This window comes from Lygodium microphyllum, chromosome 6 (assembly GCF_053477565.2).
Source record: "Lygodium microphyllum isolate KBCC chromosome 6, Lygodium_microphyllum_v1.1.10, whole genome shotgun sequence".
NCBI lineage: Eukaryota > Viridiplantae > Streptophyta > Polypodiopsida > Schizaeales > Lygodiaceae > Lygodium > Lygodium microphyllum.
In genome coordinates, this window is record NC_141140.1 from 146,234,734 (window position 1) to 146,256,928 (window position 22,195).

General features: G+C 40.9%; 1 protein-coding gene across 36 annotated transcripts in view; it reads right to left on the reverse strand.

Moving 5' to 3' along the window:
- The window catches only part of UBP25 (ubiquitin-specific protease 25), an 85,881-nt gene extending 73,660 nt beyond the window's left edge, over nt 1-12,221 (reverse strand). For 28 of the 36 annotated variants that reach the window (XM_087680255.1, XM_087680251.1, XM_087680254.1 and 25 more), the window contains exons 1-2: nt 11,070-12,216; nt 10,489-10,978 (exon numbers count right to left, since the gene is read on the reverse strand). In XM_087680255.1, coding sequence (XP_087536381.1) covers nt 10,489-10,978; nt 11,070-11,244 — 665 coding nt within the window. In that variant the 5' untranslated portion in view covers nt 11,245-12,216. Of the gene's footprint in view, nt 1-10,488; nt 10,979-11,069 lie in introns of all 36 variants that reach the window. The other 8 variants (XM_087680223.1, XM_087680222.1, XM_087680224.1 and 5 more) reach the window with 4 other exon arrangements.
- Nucleotides 12,222-22,195: the final 9,974 nt, after the last annotated feature.

Below are 22,195 nucleotides of genomic sequence, written 5' to 3' on the forward strand. Positions count from 1 at the left end.
AAAGCAAGAAGGGACAAATGATGCTAAAAGAAATTGGAAAGACCAAGGGAACATGATAATTCTGAGTAAATGTTACCAACATGTGTTTTTTCAACTTCAAGATTAGCATGTGATCAACACCTAGCTCTTTGGATAGGTAAGACAATGCATAAGTTATGGAGGACATTGGTAGGTCCATCACTAGCAAAGGTTTGGTCTACAAGAGCCAACAATAAATTAATTAGCTAGTGTGCAAGTTTTACATGCAACATAATAAGTTGAAGCTTTTTGAACATCAATGCCAAGGTTTCACTAAAATCATTAGGCAAGATAACCGAGGTCAAGGCCAAGGACATTAAATTTAATAATTTTTTGATAATATATGTTTTTTCTAGGGGAAAACTTGTTGGGAAAAATGTACATAAAGTGAGCATGCTACGTTTGAGAAGTTGATTGCAGTTTTCTATGCATTGGTGGCAGCCAGGATGGTAAATAGTGGTTGTTCCCACGATTTCATGGGTAGTTTCTCTCTCCTTTGTGCCAATCCACAGCAAGGACATGCTATCTTTCCCAAGTACATATCAAGGCTTACAACATATGTGAAAGTGTGCAATGGAAGAGAAACACAAAGAGCACTAATACAAGGTTGCACGTAATCAACACCTATATAGTGCATGGGTGCATAAATAAGGACGTTGCTGGACTGACGACAAATTATCTAATTGAGGTAGATGTGGGAGAGTAATGATGAACTATGAATCTGAATAGTAGATATATGGGTGAGGAACTATCAAAAGTGGGTACAATAATGGAGGCATGGGCAATAACAGACTACACAAAACAAGACAGAGGAGAAAAGAGAAACATTGTGAAGAGATGCTCAAGAAACGGAATCCATATACCAAGACGAGACTAAACAAAAACAACAATGAGTCACCAGCTATGTGAGCACTGGCACCGGCTTTCCCTCTCCAACAAAACCTGTTGTAGGAGTATGCAGAATGAATCTGACAGACTAGAGAAGGGAGCACATGGCCTATAAATAGGTTAAGTAAATATTGCACATGTGAGGTGTAACTAGGGTTAGAGTAAATTTACGAGCCCGTGACCAAAGGAAATCATGGGATGTAAAAGGCAAAAGTTACTATAAGTTATGCCACACAAGTACTTGGTGGCATCTAGTGCCAGTTGTTAGCCTAGGTCATTCATTTGGCCATAAGTGTCACTTGGTGACACTAAGGAAGTGGCATTTAATGATACCTAACGCCAATCTAATGGTCAAAGATGGTGCAAAGACACTCGAGAATGGAAATTGCCTAGCCAATTTAATTATTGGCCAATCAGATTATTTTTCAGGGCACCAAAATAATTCTTAGATTAATTTTCAATATTTAAAGACTGAAAATTAACATTTAATTATGGATAATGCTAGAAAAACCATTTGGGAGGGCTGTCACTTGTCAAAAATGCCCATGCAAGATTGAAAAACGTCTTTAGAGGTTGGAGAAGGCATTTTTAGTATATTCAGTCTGCAAGAGAGAAGAGGAGATGTTGTCGGTCTGATTTGCAGCCATTGGAGGACCTTCTAAGCTAACCACGAGAAAGAGAAGACCAATCAACAACAGGTGACAGTATCTACAAGCTATTGAGACAAGGCAGCAACAGTAAATGACAAATTTTCTTCAGTTCTTTGCATCTACAAGCTGTTGAGACATGGCAACGACAATAAATAACAGATTTTCTTCAATTCTTCAAGAAGAGAGTCTGAATTTTCTCTCTCCTCAACATTCTCTCTCATCTCCCAGCCTTTCTACAACCTTGATCCAAAGATTACTGCATTGAGATCACCAGAGACTGAAGCTGCTTTTAGCCTATTCAAGTGGAGGAACCAAGAAATAATTGAATTTGGGGCATTTTCCATCTCCATCAAAGCGCGTGAAGGCCAAATTGATTGCCTGAATCAAGGGGCAAATCAGATAAAAGACTTGCTGGTCATTTTGGACAGTAAGGGGAGTTGGAATACCGAAAGGGGCGCCAACTTTGGGACCAATAGGGTGTCCAATGTCCAAGATTATATGGTAAAGTGTACTTTTCAATTTTGTGAATTTATTAATTGCTGCAAATAGTGCTTAATCAGGTTATTTTCCACCCTATCCGTTGGGGAAGGCTGGTTACATCAGCCAACATCTAGTGGCCCCAAAAATACAAGTTGGCCAACTAAAAATGAATAAAATAATTAGGCACCTAAAATAGGTAGACCATGCCCAACCCACTCGGACACACATAGACTCTATTATGAATTAACAAATCTACTAACAAGGACTATCTCCATTACAAGGATTGAGAATTTTAATATTGTGCTTGGCATTTTAGGTTAGACATTAATGAAATGTGCACAGGTGAGGTGATAATCAGTTAAGTCACAATAACAAGCCAAGGACCCTAAGATGTCAACGGGTGTCAAAGGCAAAAGTTGTATTAATTTATATAGATCAGACACTAAATGGCGCCTAATGTCAGTTTTAGCCTAGGGCATTTAATTGATCAATACGTGTCAATGGGTGACATTAGGAACTAGGCATTAATTGATTAACTAATGTCAATTCAAGGGTCAACTAAGGCACATGACCACTTCGGAATCAAAATGGCCTAGCCAATTTAATTTGGATGGGCATATTTTGATGGTGGGCTACAATCATTCAGCCATTTCAAGGGGAAAGCAACAAATTTGAGCACTTTCTCATGACAAAAATCAAAAAGCTCTCCTCAGCTTCCTCTTTATTCTATAATAAATCTCTTGTCAATTCTCAATAATTTTCAGACCCTACTGATAATGTGTTTTTGCTGCTGTAAACCCCAACTTATAGCAAAAATTAGGGTTTAGCAACCACCTTGAGTCTCATCCTACAAAATTAAAGGCTTAATACTTGGAATCAGGAACTAGAATTCAAGGAATTGCCAAAGATTTCAAAAAGTCAATCATTCCAATTAGATTTGGCGTTCATTTTGACTCCCCAATGGTCGATTGAAGGCCGGTATCCAGTTACATCAAGGGGTAAATCGTATTAAATGCTTGCTGGTCATTTATTACAGCAAGAGGCATTGGATTTTGAATGAAATTGGAATGAAACCTCAATGTACTTCATCCAATGTTAATAGAGGCTAAAGAAATACTACAAAAGGCGCCAATTTTGGCACCAGCCAAGAGTCTATTGTCCAAGATTGAGTGATAACATTTGTATTTTCAATTTATGTGAATTTTATGCTTGTCGAAATTAGTGCTCAGTCATGTCATTGCCACCTTTTCGAAGAAAGGCTACTTTCACTCTAATTCCACCCAACGTGCCTGAAATGAAGAAGACACACACAAAAATAAATGACAAACTCCAATGGTGACAGAGCTTCCAAAGTCCTCATCTAACTCAAACTAAGGCTCACAAGTAGGAAATGTACACAAAGGAAGAAAATATACATGTTTGCTTACACCCTCTCTCAATCTAAGTGTAGCCAAAGGAGAAAGAGAAGCACAAATCCGATGAAACATAGAACCACATGCATGTAGATGAAGTTTGTCAGCATAGATGACTAGCCAAGTGCCATGATCTCCTCTCCAAATAAAATCCCATTTTCTAGGAGTGGCTATTGCAAGTCAACTGGAATGAATAAGCCTCGAATAAGCCGCATCTCTAATCCAACTAGAAAATCACAAGGATGTGAAATTTTGACACTTCGCTTAGCATTTCATTAAGTGTTAATCAAATGTGCAAATGTGAGATTCACATATGATGTGCATGTTAGTAATCTCACAATGTTGAGTCAAGGAACCCGAGATAATAGCTGATGCCGAAGGCAAAAGTTGTATTAAGTTGTACTTGACAAGTACAAGGAGCCTGGTGTCAATTTGGACCTAGGATAATTATATGACCAATAAATGTTAGTGGTGACACTCTGAACTAGGCATTAATTACTAAACTAATACCAATTCAAGGATCAAATAATGCACAAGTCCACTTGGGGGGTCAAAGTGGCCTAGTCAATTTAATTGTGGATAGGCACAATCAACTTTTGGGGCCAAGACAAAGGATTGGCTTAATTTTCAGAAATACTTAATTCTGAGAAATTAAGTGGTTGAAATTTTCTAGAAATGGATTGAAACGGCTGCCACTTGGCAAAATTTTACCGTGCAAGTGGGGAGAAGGCTGTTGGAGGCTGGAGAGAGCTCATTCCAACTTGGGAGAGGCTGAGGGAGGCAAGAGAAAGACTATCCACCTGTAGGCACCTGTTTTGGGAGCTACTATAGCCATTGGAATGGGCATTTACAGCAAATGACAGCTGCGCAAAGGTCACAAGGGCTGGCAGCAAGCTACGGTAATCAAGTCCAAGCAAATTTTGCCCTTCCTATAGGCAAGCAACAACATTTGAGCCTATAAGGTCTGCGCTGCAGTGAATCAGCCATACACAGCAGGGTTGCAGCAAATCCCAACCTATTTTGGCAGCAAATCTTTGAGTTCTCTCTCCTCAGCATCATCTCTCATTCTCCAACCTTGCCTCAAATTATCTCAGCCATTTGTAGCAGAAATCTGCCAAATTTCGTAGACAATAGGAGTGTTTCCTGCTATAAACCCTAATTTACAGCAGTGATTAGGGTTTACTAGCCACCTTGAGTCCCATGCTCAAATATTGAAGGGCTAGTACTTGGAACAAGGCTGGAAATTGTGTAATTTAAGCATTTTCAAGAGGTTTGCCCATCCCAATCAAGTTTGGGGTTAGACTACCAATGGTCAATTGAAGGTCAATCCCTAGGTAAATAAAGGGGCAAACTAATTACAAGGCTTGCTGGTCATTTTTGACAACAAGAGATATTGAAAATTGAAGGAGATCGAGCTAGATCTTAGCTATACAAGTTAAAGAAACACTGCAAGGGATGCTAGTTTTGGGGCTAATAGGGTATCCATTTCCAAGCTTAAGTGGTAACTATTGCATTTTCAGTTTATGTGAATTTTATGTTGCTAGTAATAGGTGCTAAACCAGGTCATTAACACCCTTTTCCCAAAAGGAAGGCAGGTATCACAAAAGATAATAGCAAGGAGTTGATCACTGTAACATGCACCAGCCAAATAAAAACATCGTGTAACAAAGAACATGCCAACAACAAGGAAGGGTGACTTAGAGAAGAGGGAAAGAAACCAATGCACGATGGAAAAGCCCTGAGATAATATGTATCCTTGGAAGAGCTCCTCAACCATTGTGAAGAGAGAGAACAGTGACAACAAATCACACATGCACAACATAGGGGCAGCAGGTTTCCTTCTCCACCTTAATGAGAAGCAACGATAAAGGAGGAGTTCTACCCCCCTTTTAAAGCTATTGGCACCATCAAAATTGCCATCACACTTACCATTTGAAAAACCCTCTCCAACTTTTTCTCTCACCTTTGTTAAGTTCTCAGCCATTCTCAACTGATTGGAGGTGGACAATAGTGCACTTGCTATCAAAATCCTACCCACCTCCGAAAATGTGCCCATTAATTGGAAGCCCAATGATCAGAATAGCAGCTGCAATTGGAAAATTTACAGCTGGTCCAAAGACGATTGCATATCCACATTTTTATTGATCCATATGCAAGTATTCTCAATTCAAATTGTGCATAAACTGTACCAAAATGAAGGGGCAAATTGGATCCTCTTGTTGTTCATTGCTGGCAACCAAAACTATTGGAAATTGTAAAAAGATCAGCCTACATCTCAATATACTACAGATTCAAAGCAATATAAGACAAAGAAATACTACAAGAGGCACCAATTTTGGGGGCAACCGCATGTCAACTGTCTAGGATTATTGTGGTAAAGCATTCACTTAAGTATTTGCTGTTGAGAAACCCTTCACTCTTCACCTGCAGTTTGCGTTTTTGCGTTTCTGCGTTTTGCGTTTAGGGTTTGCAGCCCCAAAAAGGGGGCGCCATCCTAGACTGACTATGCCTATTTATATGCCACTCTCTCATTCATTCCTTACAGTTGATTCATTCAGTCCGTCACCTCTTCTCTCCAGCCTCTCCACTACCCTCACACCCCTTCAGGAGGACATTGCGATTCGTGGTTTCTGGCTATCTTCATCATCTTCCTTGTGCTGCAACACCCTTGTTCCCTTGTATCACATTCACTCTATGATTCAGGCCTGCCTGGCGACGACTGACTGCTGATCATCTACACTGCTGTCATACAGGCAATAGCTCAGAGAGACTAAAAACGTAGGCAAGACAGCCTGCAGGAGAGAGAGAGACTAAAAACGCAGGTGGGACAGCTTGCAAGAGAGAGAAATTGTAGCAACTGCAGCAGGAGAGAAAACTGTCAGGGCGGCAGCTGGGGCCTGCAAATGCAGCAGTTAGCTGACGTGACAGGCCTACATTTTTTGTCTTTCTCTCTCCTGCAGGCTGTCCTGCCTACGTTTTTAGTCTCTCTCACCTGCTGCCTGCGTTTTTAGTCTCTCTCTCCTGCAGGCTGTCTTGCCTACGTTTTTAGTCTTTCTCTCATCTACTGCCTGCGTTTTAGTCTTTCTCTCTCCTCACCTGCGTTTTTCTGCTGGTTGCAACCTCTTACTATTAGTCACATCCTCCTCCCACTAGTAGCTCACTTCCAGCCCTTCCACTACCTTCCTAGCCCTTGAGGCAAACATTGTAGTTTGTACTTCACACTGCCCTCGCACTCCTGGAGGCGAACATTGCGGTTTGTGGTTCATGGTGGCTAACCTCTTCCTTCTTCGGCAAGGCACACTGGTATCCATAGCTTCTTTACCAATAGATGACCAAACTACTGGGTGCTCCTACTGTGGCATCAACGAACACACCCCCGATACTTGGCGACTTCAACCTTTGCTCCCCCCAGAGTATATGCGTCTTCCACCAGGGACTCCTTGTACCACCTCTCCTTTTTGGATCACAGAGATCGTTCTGCATCGGCTATTAGAGTACTATGCTCAAGGCAATAAGACACATCCGATGCGCACTAAGTCCTTTCGAGCACATGGAGAATCAATTGGCGCTTCAACCTCTTGGAGATCGTCGCAATTCCAGCGGCAATCTTCTCCCACTTATTTTCAGGTACTGTGTCTTCCACGACCTATGGGTCTATAGTCCACTCCATCGAGAGACAGTGCTTGTTTGATACCGTCTCCTCATCAGTCTGCTCCTCGAGAGACAGTGGCTGCTCAACTCCTTTCTCTTCTTCAACTACCCAGTCTACTCTACTGAGGGACAACGATTGTTGCCCACCTCTTGCTCATTATGAGCCCCACCCTTTCCCACCCTCGACTACTCAGGTTCGAAAGGCTACCTTTGGGAGCTCTTCGACATGGCCGGCGGCACTTCCTTCGTCATCAGACATTTTGGAGTCCGTGATCCATGAGTTTTTGGATTCCCTATCTACTTTAGCGGGGGATTCAAAAGGGGATGTTATTTCATTGCCCTCAGAGGAGGCATCTACTTCTTCTTCGACTTCAACGGGGGCGCCACCACCTCCCATCTCAGAGGAGAAACCTACTCCACATGAAGTTCTTCACCCATCCTCTACTTTCTTGGGATGGCTGTCTTTGACCAGTCATCTCTTCTACTGATACCCAGGGTCTTCAGGTACCACCTAGATTGGGACCTCGAAGGTTCAACCACGACTTGGTGACGATGCCTTCGTATTCCTTCCAGCATGGATGCACGGAGCTAGTGGCTTCTCTCCTGAGGTTGAGTTTCGGATTCTCCAGTTCACTCTGTCTACTCATCTTTACTGCAGGTTTCCTTTCTGATGGAAATCTTGGATCTTAGGGATCCTCTACATCTTCTTCCTCCTCTTCTCTTCTTGCCTTGGTCACTTGGTCAGCATGGAGTCACCTCTCGAGATGGAGTACGGGCATATCCTTATGGTTCTCGATACCACACAAAGTCCTACATTCCTCCATTGAATGATTTCATCTTCTATGTACTAGGGCACCTGGGCAAGTGAACAATTTCTCCACGAGAGACATTGTCCAAGTGGCACCTACTGCATGAGCATTCTTCAACATGTAGCATTGCATCTCCACCTCACTCTTCTCTTGTTCCCCTTTTTGGGCCTGAGAGGGGGTGTTGAGAAACACTTCACTCTTCACCTGCAGTTTGCGTTTTTGCATTTCTGCGCTTTGCGTTTAGGGTTTGCAACCCCAAAAAGGGGGCGCCATCCTAGACTGACTATGCCTATTTATAGGCCACTCATTCATTCCTTACGGCTGATTCATTCAGTCCATCACCTCTTCTCTCTAGCCTCTCCACTACCCTCACACCCCTTCAGGAGGACATTGCAATTCGTGGTTCGTAGCTATCTTCATCATCTTCCTTGTGCTACGACACCCTTGTTCCCTTATATCACATTCACTCTATGATTCAGGTCTTCATCATTCCATTCATCAGAGTTTCTTCTCTCTTCTCTTCTCTTCTCCATGTTTGCCGAGTTCACTCCGTGTTCGTCCCCGCAAACCCTACTGTCTCCCTGGTACATCATCTTTTGACATATACTTGCTATAATTAGTGTTAAATCAGGTCATTTACCACCCTATCCAAGAAGGTTGGTTTCAATTATCTTATGGGGATGCTACAACAAAAAGTGAAACTCAAGTAGTAAATTATGTACCAACTCAACAATGGCACTCACATTGTGAGTATCCAATTGATATACAAGCTCAAAGGTCAAAGAAACATTAATTATGCTGAGATTCCAAACCTTACATAATATTCCAAAACCTTGAGATGAAAAGACTTGTTGCATTAAATTAGACCAGGTAGTAGAGTTAGACCCAATGAAACCAGGCTTGGCACTAAAGGTATACATGGCTTATAGCAAAAAAGAATGGAAGGCACCACATGACAGTAGCCCATAGGAGCAAGTTACCCTGGAACCACTTCAAAGTGCCATCGGGCGAAGGAGGATTTCCTAGTTGGGTGACTCCACTAAGCAAGTAAGTGTAAGGGGGAAGCTTGGTGCAAGGTGAAAATGCCCTATGAAAGTAATTCAAAGCTGAAAAAACACATTGAAAACTTGAAGGTTCAAGCAAATATTATGCAAAAGGCTGGAAGGCAACAAACCAACAGCTGAAAAGCAGAATCAAACAATGTGTCCTAGAATTCTCTGGCTGAACCAAAGAGCTCTAATCATCATAGACGAGTTGTAGTAGGGTTTTAAGCAGCATCAATATTAATCCAGCAAGCTGCCCACTGCTACGTGATCGTTAGCAAAATTCCATTAACAAGCTTTCTACGCAAGTTTAAGCTCTCATCAATAATTCAATAAAGGTTGTACCAGGTAGCAATGACATAAATGAACTCTCTACATGAGGCTTGAATACAGATACTGGGTGCTCCCACCAATAAGAAGATGCAAGGGAAGCTCCCCAAGTGAAAGAATGCAGCACATCAAACTCTTAGTAGAATTGTCGGGTCAACATGCTCAAAGGCAACAATTTTTCCTTAGTACGTTGCCTCACTACTGTGTTAGACAAAGCTACAATGCCTTAAAACAAATCTAATCTGCTGACCTGATGAAAATGATGTTGCTCTAGCTACTGTTTCATAATAGTAGCACCACAAGCGAGATTACTGCAAGATACTTGGGTGCAGCATGTGTGAATACAAAGCACAACAGATTTGACAGCCCAAGTGCATTTATGCATCCAAGGAAGGAGGAAAGTACAACATTCTCGCAGTTCACTCTCTGCTGAGAGCAGTGTACTATATCATCACAATAGGCTGCAAGCAAGAAAGCTCAAAGGCAATGATGATTCACCACCAAATACCAGAATTGAACCAACTGATATGTGAAAATGACAGGCCACATTTCCTCAGTTCACAGAGTACGCTGAAAGCAGAGTATTAAGATCATCATAATAAGCTAGAAGCAAGACAGCTCAAAACCAATGATAGTTCAGCACCAAATAGGAGAATTAAACCAACTGATCTGCCAAAATGGCGGGCCATGTTATCACACTGCATTGCTATGTGTTTCATGAATTCATTTAGCCCCTTTTGCTATGGATTAGTCTCTATCGTGCAATTCCAATTTATAGCCATGTGAACCACAATCTCAACTTCAGTAATAGTATCAGCCCATGGTCATATGCATGCCATCCCAGGGTCAGTTGAAGAACACTAGCTTAACTTCTGAAAATATATGCACGAAAGTTTGATACTACAGAAGTAGAGACAACACAAGTAGCTGATCAACACAAAGGAGAAAAACATTAGCACTTGGAAATTCATAGTGAGACTGCTATGTCTGCATACCCTAATTGCAAGTACACCAATGCTTTAAAAATATCACTGGAGGTGTGAAATTTAAGAAATCCTAGAACTCATTACTTACAGTCCTTACTATTTCTCCAACTAATCATGGCTTATGTTCTTCGATGTGACTAAAGTGACAATAGTTTAGAGCCCACACTTGATTTCACAAAACATTTAAAGTGCACAACTTTTCAAGAAAAGGAAATGCATACTTTTCACACTTGTACTTATTGTTGCCATCAAGGACCTCCGGCTGGAAAAACCGACACATAGCTTCCTTCAAAGAACATATCTGGAGGACATCAAGACTCAGATCCATCATGTCATCAAGCTTGTTCGATTCTGCTTTGCAAGAAAGACATCTAACTTGACTCTGCAAAACACCTCCGAAAATATCCTTGACGACAGTGCGGGGCTCTTCCTTGGCTGCCTTTTGATGATCCTGCCTTGTCCTCGTTTTTGTCACAGACAGCAACTTGTGTATCTTCACACACACACTATTGCAAGCCTCAATAACATAGCGGAGGAACTCATGTGCATCTTCCTGGCGGCCATGCCGGAAATGCTTCGCAAAAATTGAGAGACAATTATGGATTCTGACAGGGGAGTCTGCCGCTAGATCTACTGTCAAGGACCTAGATATCCTTTTCTCAACTAGACAAAATGGGCATGTACCACTTCCACTGCCATTAGTAGTCACACCTGCAACAAAACATGGAAACGGCTCATTAAGCACTTGCAAAGATCAAAAATGCAAAAACCCAGCAATGACTTTTACCCCCACTCAACTTACAGGAGGATGAATGATTGTTGAGGAGACAAAAGTTGGCCAAGGGAGGTGTGTATGTGAGGCATTGCAGGACACTATTGAGGTAGCAAGTGTTTCCAAGATTCTTGAGCCCCAATGGTCCACCTTTCCTTTTCTTCAGAGGTAACCAACTCATTTGCAAGCTTGTTGCCCCAGCCATGCGGGTTTGGACACCAACCTAATCATTAGACTCAATGCACAAATCCACGCGCATTAAGCCACAAGCCAGACCAGTGAGCCATCTGTTCCTGATAGCAATACCACTTAATTTCATGATCCATAATAAAAGCATTTTTATCGAGATAGATAGCTGGAACTGCTGCTTTTGTGACGGGAAAAGGAAGCTAGCAGAAACATGTACAGCATAAACAGAAGCTACGCTTGACAATCGTCTGGATCACACTTATGGGCGGTCCGATTAATAGATCCAGCGTCGTGTGGCTGTACACTGGTAAAATTTTGTGAACTCGATCAGATCATGTTTAAAATATGACGATGTTGGCTCGATGCCCTGCATAGAAGCAATTCTGGAAAGCCTCAATACTGCGTTTTGTACAGCTTCGCTGTAACAGATGATCCTGTGAGAAATCGCCGTTCTTCAAAGTTGCATAAGAGAAACCTGACAGAAGCCCCTTTAATCACCCTTTCTTCGATTCCGCCTGAAAGGAATTCGTGCAAAAGTACGCAACTTCGGCCTCGACGCAAGAGAGTGCTGAATTGAAGCGATAGCTACAATACAATCCTCCGACGTTCCATATCCGGTGGAAGTCAGACGCAGGGATGTTGATGAACAAGAAGATCAAGCGCTGGTGCGCACAAAAAACGAGGAACTACGGTCTGACAAGTGTTGGCTTATGCTGCCGAAGAAAGCATGCATCGGGATCCTCGATCGATGTCAAGAAGCGATCTCTGCTGGCTCCGGAGTCCGGAGGCTGGAGGCGCAGTTGACGGTAACCCTAATTTCCTCACACCAGCTAACTTGAGTGCTGCGTGGTAATCGTCGGGTATAAATATTGACCCAAAACTGTGAGAGCCTAGAGGGGAGGGGACTCGGGAGAGAAGACCAACTGTTCGAAGAGTTTAATGACGAGCTCTTCTCAGGGCAATTAACATATGCTTTTTTTGCCCTTTTTTTGTTTTAATGCGAATGGACATATGCCGAAAAAAATGTCTAAATAGCACTCATATAAGATCATACAACGTACGATTTCAGGAAAGACTTCCTTAGGCATCGCATATATAAAAGGCTATCTCCACCGGTTTTCTTGCCCCCGCTCCCCACCCCCCCCCCCCCTCCCCCCGGGCCCCACCCAAACAAAAAATAAAGAAGCCAAGACGTATTATGGATACCCTCCATTCTTTGTCCCCGATCACTTTATTGGCCTTCCGGCTTCTTCATGCAACACTTTGCAGAAGCTTCACATGAGCTTTAAATTTTGAGAAATTTTGATCGTCTCTTTGGAGCCCAGAAAAACTTTCCATGTAAGGATGGACTGGATGGCTAGTCGATAGAACAATGTAGGTAAGGGAAGTCGGTAAAACGGATACGTAACTTCGAGAAAAGGATTGGCTCTGAGGGCTAGGTCTAAGGGTTTGCTTCTTGGCCTCGAAGACTATCGAGGGTCTGCCTGAGCTACCCCAACGGCGAGGCCAAACCTTCACGTGTCGATCGGGTGACGGGGGCAGGACGTCGTCCCTCACAGGGCGGCCCTCCCTAGGCGGTGAACAGCAGTCTTAGAACTGGTACGGACAAGGGGAATCCGATTGTTTAATTAAAACAAAGCATTGCAATGGTCCCTGCGGATGTTGACGCAATGTGATTTCTGCCCAGTGCTCTGAATGTCAAAGTGAAGAAATTCAACCAAGTGCGGGTAAATGGCGGGAGTAACTATGACTCTCAAGCATGATGGATCAAACATCCATTCTAGCAAGGCAAATTTTTGGCCTACTCGACTAGGCATGAAATACTCCAATCTTTACAAAGGCTTTTTACTATTCGTCAAGACCTAAAAAAACTCATTTACGCTACCTAGACTTCAATATTACTCAATTTCATGCATTCCACAATAGTAAACAATAATGACTTTCTAGAAAGCTGTCAAATTTAGTTGTGCACATGTGAATATGTAATACATTCAGCAATCACCTCCCAATTTCAATGGCACCCCCACTAGGAGCAATATTGGATATTCAAGCTCATGTGAAGTTGCTCTTAGTTCTTAAAGCACCACATCACCCTCAATGTGACAAGCCTAATGATTTTCCGTGCCTTTTAGCTTCTAACACAAGAGTTTAGAGAGGTATCATTGTTTAGCAAGTGGTGATCAAAGGCAAGCCTCACTCACAACCTAAAAATGAGACATTAAGGAGGGTCGGTTAGGGAATTGACTTTGTCAATGAATAACACATAATAAAAATTTACAATGTTTCACGAACACAACACAACTAACACATAAACACAATCAAACAATTATGCCTCTTGTAGCTCTAAGAACATCATAGATACGCACTGGGTAGAGCATCAAACACAAACTTTTAGCCAAAAACAAATGTAAAAAATCCTCATACCTTGCCTAAAGTTGTTACAACACTTTGAAACCTTTGTGTCCTCAAACTCTTCAATCAACGTGACAAGTCTCCTCTCACTTGCATGTGACCCTTCACTCTTCTCACACAAGAGAACAATTTGAATATCAATGGAAGGACGAGGCCCCTTGCACTTCACTCTCTCCTCCTTTTGTAGGTTTTCAATACACGATTGTGCTTTTGGAAGCTTTAAGCTTTTAATCATTTTGTTGCTTTTAATAAAGCCTAAAAAACATTTATCATTGAGAAACTCTCTAAGCCTTTTAGCCTTAATATAGCTTTCCAACAAGCTTTTGATAAGCTTTTCTTGTGATCACTCCACCCTTCTTCATTTCTGATGTTGTCTAACATTCTCAATCTTCTCCTCCTCCTAATTTTCTTTATCATCGACTCTTTGAGGGCCTATTTCTTTCTCAACTCTAACCACATGATCATTCTATCTCTCCCTCTCTACAGTTTGATGCTTCATCAAACAACCACCAATTTCCTATTTATCATGACGATCAGCAATCACAAACTTACAGTCTTCAACCTCACTAACATAGGATCAAGAGTCCTCACCAGCAATGCCCATATGATCCACCAACTCATGAAAAACACAAAGTGGCCAACTACGTCAACTGCTAGTTCTAGAAATATAGATATCAACACTACCAGCTTTAGATAACACATCATGCCTACCCACAGTCTTCATCGCCATGATTTTCAAGTTTTGAAAATGTTGTCACTATAGATTTGGATGACATGATGTCTATTCTCGACAAAAACGTCATCAACGAAGCCTTCTGCAACCTTTTATGTTTCATGTTGTCTTTAGAGAAGACTAATCATTTATTTAAACTACTTGGGCTCTTCAATCACTTCTTCCACATATTCATATAGCTCTTTGATATCCTCTTTACAATTTAGCATTCGGAGACTTCTGCATTACCAACTTTGTCCCTAGCTCATGAATCTTGCCTTCAGATACTTCACAAACCACTGGCCCATTTATGAAAATTTCAATGGAACCTAAGCTCTCTAGTACAACTAACTCAAAGCCATCTCTTATGTATTCTGATTCTTTTATAATTCTCCACCTACCTTCTTCCATAAACTCCATGACGATGGACACAACCTTTTAAGTCTTCGGAAAGTATTTTGTTGCTTCAAGTGTAGTTGCCTTTGTTCATGCATTCTATCCTAGAGAACATGCTTTTTGAAAATGTACTTTGTGCTCAATCATACATATGATTTGAGAAAACATGAAATGTCGGATCCATGCTATGCAATCAAACACACAATGCTTCACACAAAAAGATGGATGCACTAGATAATATAGAGTGATTAGCCTATCTACATGTGCATATACAAAAACAATTCCTTGATTAGATTAAATTGTTTATCTCACCTCTCATCACTCAGCGACCAAAAAATGTTCTACTCCACTCCATCTGCCCAAAATCTCAGAATTTCTCTCGACAAAACTATTGTCCTCAAGATGTTGACTAAGAAACAACCCAACTCATAAGTGAAGGAACCCTTCTCGACCCTCAAACTCACCCAACTACCTTTCCCACTCAACCAGAGATTCCTAACTCAGTAATGAATATCACAACTCTCCTACATGCTTTCCTCTTTCTTTTTTTAAGTGACAAAAAATTAATAATTTTCTTGCATCCTCTTCCATCCCATCTCTCTCTCTTTTCCTCTTCCTCCCCCTCTTTAATTACCTAATTATAAAACCCTCTCTCTCTCTCTCTCTCTCTCTCTCTCTCTCTCTCTCTCTCTCTCATAGCCCTCTTTCACTCTCCATGTCCATATCCTTTTTCCTCTCTCCCTCTTTCTCTCTCTTAAGCACAATGAATAAAGAAAATTGAAGAAATAAGAGAATAAAAGGCTTAGCTCAACAATTAAAGAAGCGCGTCTCCTTCACAGTCTTCTTCTTATTCTCCTTTGCAATTTTCCTCCTCCTTTTCTTATTCTTCTCCTTCACAGATGTCTTAGCATACACACTCACACATTCACACACACACACACACACACACTCTCTCTCTCTCTCTCTCTCTCTCTCTCTCTCTCTCTCTCTCTCTCTCTCTCTCTCTCTCTCTCTCTCTCTCTCTCTCTCTCTCTCTCTCTCTCTCTCTCTCTCTCTCTCTCTCTCTCTCTCTCTCTCTCTCTCTCTTCTTCATAGCGGAATTGTCCACACTAGGTTCCTCCTGTGCAACTACACCTCCTTCTTCTCTTGACATAGCAGAAGCATTCTCCATGTTGTTCAAAGTCTCATGTACTGTAGAAGACCCTTTGAAATTAATGCACAAGGAAAATTCTTTTAATTGATTTTGGCTAAACAATGAAGCCATGGACAATTGAAACCTTGTGCAGATGTAAACCATCCATAAGTACATAAGAATGTTGTGGAAACTTTGCAATTTTCAATTGGAATGTCTAACAATCTGTCCACAAGGTCCTCTCTTGGGTTTACTACACAATGTCCTCTACATTGGCTCCCTATGGCATTGTAAATCTCTAAGTCAAAAGTTGTTGGCAACTTTCTTACCTTTCTTTCCTTGCTTGACATGTTCCAGTATGAAGGACGGCTTGACGGGATTTGTCACTCATAGTCAAATATAGACTTCCATTCCCTATTCACTCAATTCTAATGGGCTTTGCACTCCTTAATTGATTGCGATACCCGTACATATGCTTGCACCATTTGACCAATGGCAGGAGGATCTCTATGAAAATTTTGGTTTGTGATGGGCTGGGAAGCAATTTTGGCCATATCTTCACAAGCCATGGTTGGTGTCAAAGGGGGAGGTCTAGCAAAGAATGGACGATGGAAATCCAAGCTTGAAGGGACGCATGGTAGAGAATGAGATGTTGTTATTATGCATGGCCATAGGATGCAATGATTGATGCATCCTATATGTGGATCCAAGAATGGTAGTGTTCAAATCCTGATCAAGTTGAGAGGACAGAAAGAAAGAGTCTTCCAATCCATTGAACTCATTTTCGTGGGACCACTCTTATGAAGACATGCTTATACAATAGGAAGACATCCAACACATAACCAAATTTTGAAAAATGTCCACATTCACTTTGGTTCTAGCTACCTATGGATATTCAAAGAACCAAATGAGATCATGGGATTGAAAACGCTACATACTCTAAGAATTTGATCATGCTAGCTTTGAACTCATTTTATACCAATGAAAAAATGGAAAACAAATCTTCTTCAAAAAATCATAACATTCGAGGAGGAGAGAAAGAAGAGGGATTGGGCTTCAAGCGATAGAGGTCAAGCATAAAAAAGAATGAGATGAGAGAGGAGAGGAAGATTTTATTTATTTTTTGGATTAATAGCTCCAAGTTTGTTTGTTGTAATGAGTGTGAGAGATAGAGGGTGATTGTGTGAGGTGCCCGCCCATCGGCTTTCCAGGCACTCTTTTAGCGGTCTATCGAGAAACGAATCTAAGCGTCGCTGCCCGGCACTCCCAAGGAATGTTCCGAGTTTTGTCGCCTAGGGTTTCCCGAATCCGCCTCGCAACAGAACGTTCACGACCGAACCCACTAGGATTGACCTGAAATTTGGTTTCCTAGTTGTAAAGGTCTCCTGTTAGCATTCTAGTGTCGGGTATTGGACATCCTACCTTACGCAGAGATATCCAACCCGAAGTAGATCTATGCCGCACTTGGTTCAAAGAGAATGGGAAACGAGAGGGATACGTTGCTCAACCTCTCTGCCCATAGGGCATAGTCCCATTCCGGTCCCCTAAAATGGCATGAATCGGATTCTGACCTATCAATATCTAAAGGTCGAATGACGATAAAAACTTGTGAGAAGCCTCCCAGTTCTCTGGGACCACCCTGCCATAGGACGGACCCGTCGGGGATTCCGCCCACCCGCTTCCCTTAATAGCTTTAGTTTTCTAATTAGGTCCTACCACATTTATGTGTGACACTTAAAATCAGCTTCATTAATTAAGCCTTTTAGGGAACAAGGTTCGTTCGCGTAAATTATAGCACAGACACGAAAACAGAGCAAAGCAATCTATTGACAAACAAGATCAAACAAGTTCCTTAACTTATCTTCAAGTTAATCTTTGTCTCCCGCCCATACAGGAGAAATTATGTTTCCCTTCTGTCCAACAGAAGTATCCCTTCTGCCCTGCAGAAGTAACTGGTCCAATTCACATGGCACCAAAACTCAATCCTTTATCTAGAATAGGATCTCCCAACATGCCCAGATGTTGGGGGCCACGGAGGTCTTCAACTCCATTCTAGACCTAGCAAGGGGTGTCCAGAGCTCCAACTGACCCACAAGCTGTCTAGGAGCGAAACATCATTCCCGTGGTTGGCCTTTTCACCACTCAACCTTCGGCCCATGAATCGAGCAATGCCCTCTCGGGTTACTACGCGGTGCGACCATGGAGGTGATCCACCCGTACAATATATCCTTCCTTAATTAAATCCTTTAAGAATCAAGCACAAACAAGGCAATCAGCCTAATATCATTTTCCAAGAAAACATTCCTCTAATCCATGGCGACTTGTCATCACAGACCCTTGCCATGCATTTACCATAAATCACAAGCACTTGGAATAATCATCCAAACAATAACTAACAACCAATTGAATGTAAAAACATTTAGGATGTTGTTCGATCAATCAACAAAACCAATTGCATTCTTTTCAATCAATGCAAGAATAGACGATATAACATTTCCATTGTATATTTGCTCTCTCCCTTGGGATCTAAGAGCAATACCATGCAAACATGTTCTTAACACTTCCTTCCTTCGGCTAGGGCATATGTTAAGGGTTCAAACACTATTCATGATGTAAGTTCTATAGGTCACTTACCTTGATTGATAACCCAACCCTGAATTTGGATTGGCAAAACTCATCCTTATCCAACGGATCTCAAGATATCTTAGTTTTAACCCTTATCATTAATTTCTTGTACTAGCTCTTAGTCAAGTCATGAGGCTAATAGAAATTTATCCTCATATATCAAACATGTTATAGGCATAACATATAAATACTTGATAAGATAAGTGCGAGATGATCTCAAGTAATTAGACTCCAATAGGCCTTGCATTGACCTAGAATCTAGTTTTTCTTAATATTTGGCCTGTTAGACTAAGTACTTTTGAGGTATCTAAATTTTAAACTAGTACTTCTCCATTCATGATTCTTAATGTCATATTCTTTTAGCAATTATGCTATCTATAACCCTTGACTATACTTTAATCTAGCACTTATATGCCCAATCTTTTAATGTCGTTCTTTTGACGACTATGCTATTCATAACGCTTGACTAATTCTTCCTTGTAATTGCTCTACTAGCAAATAAGTCATATGTGACTAGGTGCAATTATCTCCCCTTGATATATGCACTTCACAAACTCCATCTTTCGAGTAGGCGAGATGAAATTTATCCTTTCCCATGACCTATTCTCGTGCAATAGTATGGGGCCTAACGTATCTCATACGAGAACCAAAGCAAGCATCTATGAATTTGAAAATACATTACTTACAACCGGAACCGCAGTTGGATTGATAGTGATGCCTTTGCCCGAAGCCTTGTTGTTGGTTGAGGGATTGTCATCTGCACGCGATATTCTTCGCTTGGAGGCCATCGTCCGCAAGTGGACTCAAGAGATTTAAGAAGGTAGAATAGATTCAAGATGGGAGAGCGTAAGAGAAGGTTAAGTCGAGGATCGAGATAGAAGGAATTGAGTTAATTCTCTTGCTTGTAGCCTCTCGAGGTGACTCTTCTCTCTCTCTCTCTCTCTCTCTCTCTCAAGCTCTCTTTCAAGCTCTTCCTCACAATCTCTTGGAGGAGTATCCTCCTCTCTACCTCTCTCTCGCAGCCTCCCGGGGTCTCCTTATGCTTCTTATGCCTCTCCCATGCCTCATATTTATAGTGAATTAGAGAAGAGGGCTTGTGGTTGAGAAGTAGAGCTCTTTATGGAGGGGGATCTTGGAAAGATCAGTGATCTGATGCTCAGATCATAAATCTGATGGTTCCATTGGCTCCGAAAGGGGGGTAAAACTCCAAGCCACTTGCTTAGAAAGCTCTTAGTTCACTCCTTCTTCTTTTCTCTGTTCGAAGTGCTGTCTACTGCCTGTAAATTGCGATCGCGGCGCACGCGATTTCGCCAGTCACTTTTCTTTATTTTTCTTTTTATAAAATCTTCAAACTAACTAAAAAATCACTTATCTTTTCTTTTAAATGACATCTAGTTCTAAAAATCTCCATATCTTTTTCTTTTAGGATAATATCTAAAATATCTAGAATATACTAGCTTTGCCCAAAATCTAATATTTTTGGACCTTCCAAACTATACACATGAACTTAGTGATTAATATAACTCATAAGTCTCGTTCACGTTGTAATTTACGTGAAGGGTAGCTACGGTCTTTGCTAATTCGAGAAAAATATCGAATTTACGACTCTTGATTTTTCTAAATAAAATATTTTAAATTAAATAAAAATTATCAATAATTAATGTTAGTTAGTTTTTACCTTAGTTAGTCTTTAGTTAGTAATCTTACTAACTTATTAATTGACTAACTAACTTACGAACCAACCAACTAACTTTTATCGTGTGGAGATATTACAGATTGTTTCTCTTAATCAAAGAGATTGAAAAACCTTGATTCAAAAAAATAAGGCATGCAAGATGAAGTTCAAAAGTGGAGCATGCAAGATGTAACCTCAAAAACCATGCAAGCTGTAAATTTAGAATCAGAGAATGAAAGTTGTCAGTTCAAATATAGAGAAGGCAAGATCTACAATGAGAAGACAATATAAAAAATAGAGTAGGATAAATACAATCAAATAGCAGATTGTGCAAGCTTAAGTTAAAAGCAAAGCCTACAAATACTCTATAAGAGATAGAGCAACAAATGGCATGACGAAGGATGGCATCCATGCATCATAGCAACTAGAGTCTAGATGTATATATAGTACATGAAAACTAGCTTTGAACTAGCATATCATGGACAAGGGTGTGTCCTTCCATTTGGCTCTTGTTCCACTACATGAATTCAATAGGTAAAAGTCATGCTTGGCATCTTCTTTAAACATATCCTTGTAACATCTTCACGAGTTGAAGATCAAAGCAACAAAGTTCACATTATATTGGCAAAACAATTGATGAACATTGACTAGAATAATCAAAGCGACATAGCTCACATGATTAGCTAATACATAGACCTAAGTCTATCTATGATAGAACATCTTCCCACACGAGTAACCAAGAACTATAGGCTTTGAATATCTTCAGAGTATCAAAATCAATATGCTTCATGTTATTGGAAAGCATAAGAGTAGATATGATTTGAATATCATGACATCGAGTTTTGCACATGCACATTCATGTGCTCCAACACAAATGGAGCATGTTCTAAAAGAGCATAACACAAGGAGAATACCATTCTCAATAGGCAAGAGCATGCTATAGATGGAATTATAGAGAAGAAGCACCTACTATGTATTCATATCAAAGAAGTCCTCTTCGACATTTGATAGAAATTAAAAATAACACTTTTCATTTTATGATCATTAGTGTATAGAATTTTCTACTAGCACACAGAGAGAGAGAGAGAGAGAGAGAGAGAGAGAGAGAGAGAGAGAGAGAGAGAGAGAGAGAGAGAGAGAGAGAGAGAGAGAGAGAGAGAGACAGAGAGAGAGAGAGAGAGAGAGAGAGAGAGAGAGAGAGAGCTAAACAAGGCAAAGAGAGAAGATTTGTTACAACATGAGCAAACAACTAATCACTTGCAAAAAATCAAGACTCACATTGTTCATTGATCACCATCGTGCAGCCCCAATTTATCAGTGCTTTGGCCCAATGATGGCAAAGATTAGCTAGGGGAAGAGAGGACATGCCAAACTCTAACATTCCAATTCTCAAATTTTGGGAGAGGGAAGGAGGGCCTAAAGACAAAAGGCCAAAATTAGATGGGGGGTTTCTAGTGAAGAGACGTTCCATAGGGGTCTTTTGTGAGAATGGGGGGTTTTCTTAGAAAACTAGAAAACTCCCCCCCAATCCCACCACCCCCAATAATAAAAAAACCCCTCATGTGAATTGATCCAAAGTGTGTGTATGTGTGTGATAGGGCAATACTAGAGACACACACACACACACAAAAATTATCCAGGATTTTGAGTTCAAAATTCAAAATTGAAATGAATAAAAAGTAGTTTTGGATATTTGAAAGAAAAGTGTTAGGTTTGGGAGCTTGGGGAAGCTTTGAGAGGTTTGGATATTCTCGAAGCTATACTTAAAATAATATAGTACAAATAGAAACCCTTTATAGTAGGGGAGTTTATATTTCATAATTTCTCCCTCTTTAACACAACAACCCATCTTTTAAGTCATTGCCCTGGCATCTTCAACAACTTGTAACAAATTTGAAAAGTTCAAATAACCTTGGTTTGAAATTTGCAAGGACTCTATTAAGTCTTCTACCACATCGAGACCTCCTTATACTGAAGAAATTTGTCTAAGTCAAATTTGTGCATGGCCCCAGTCA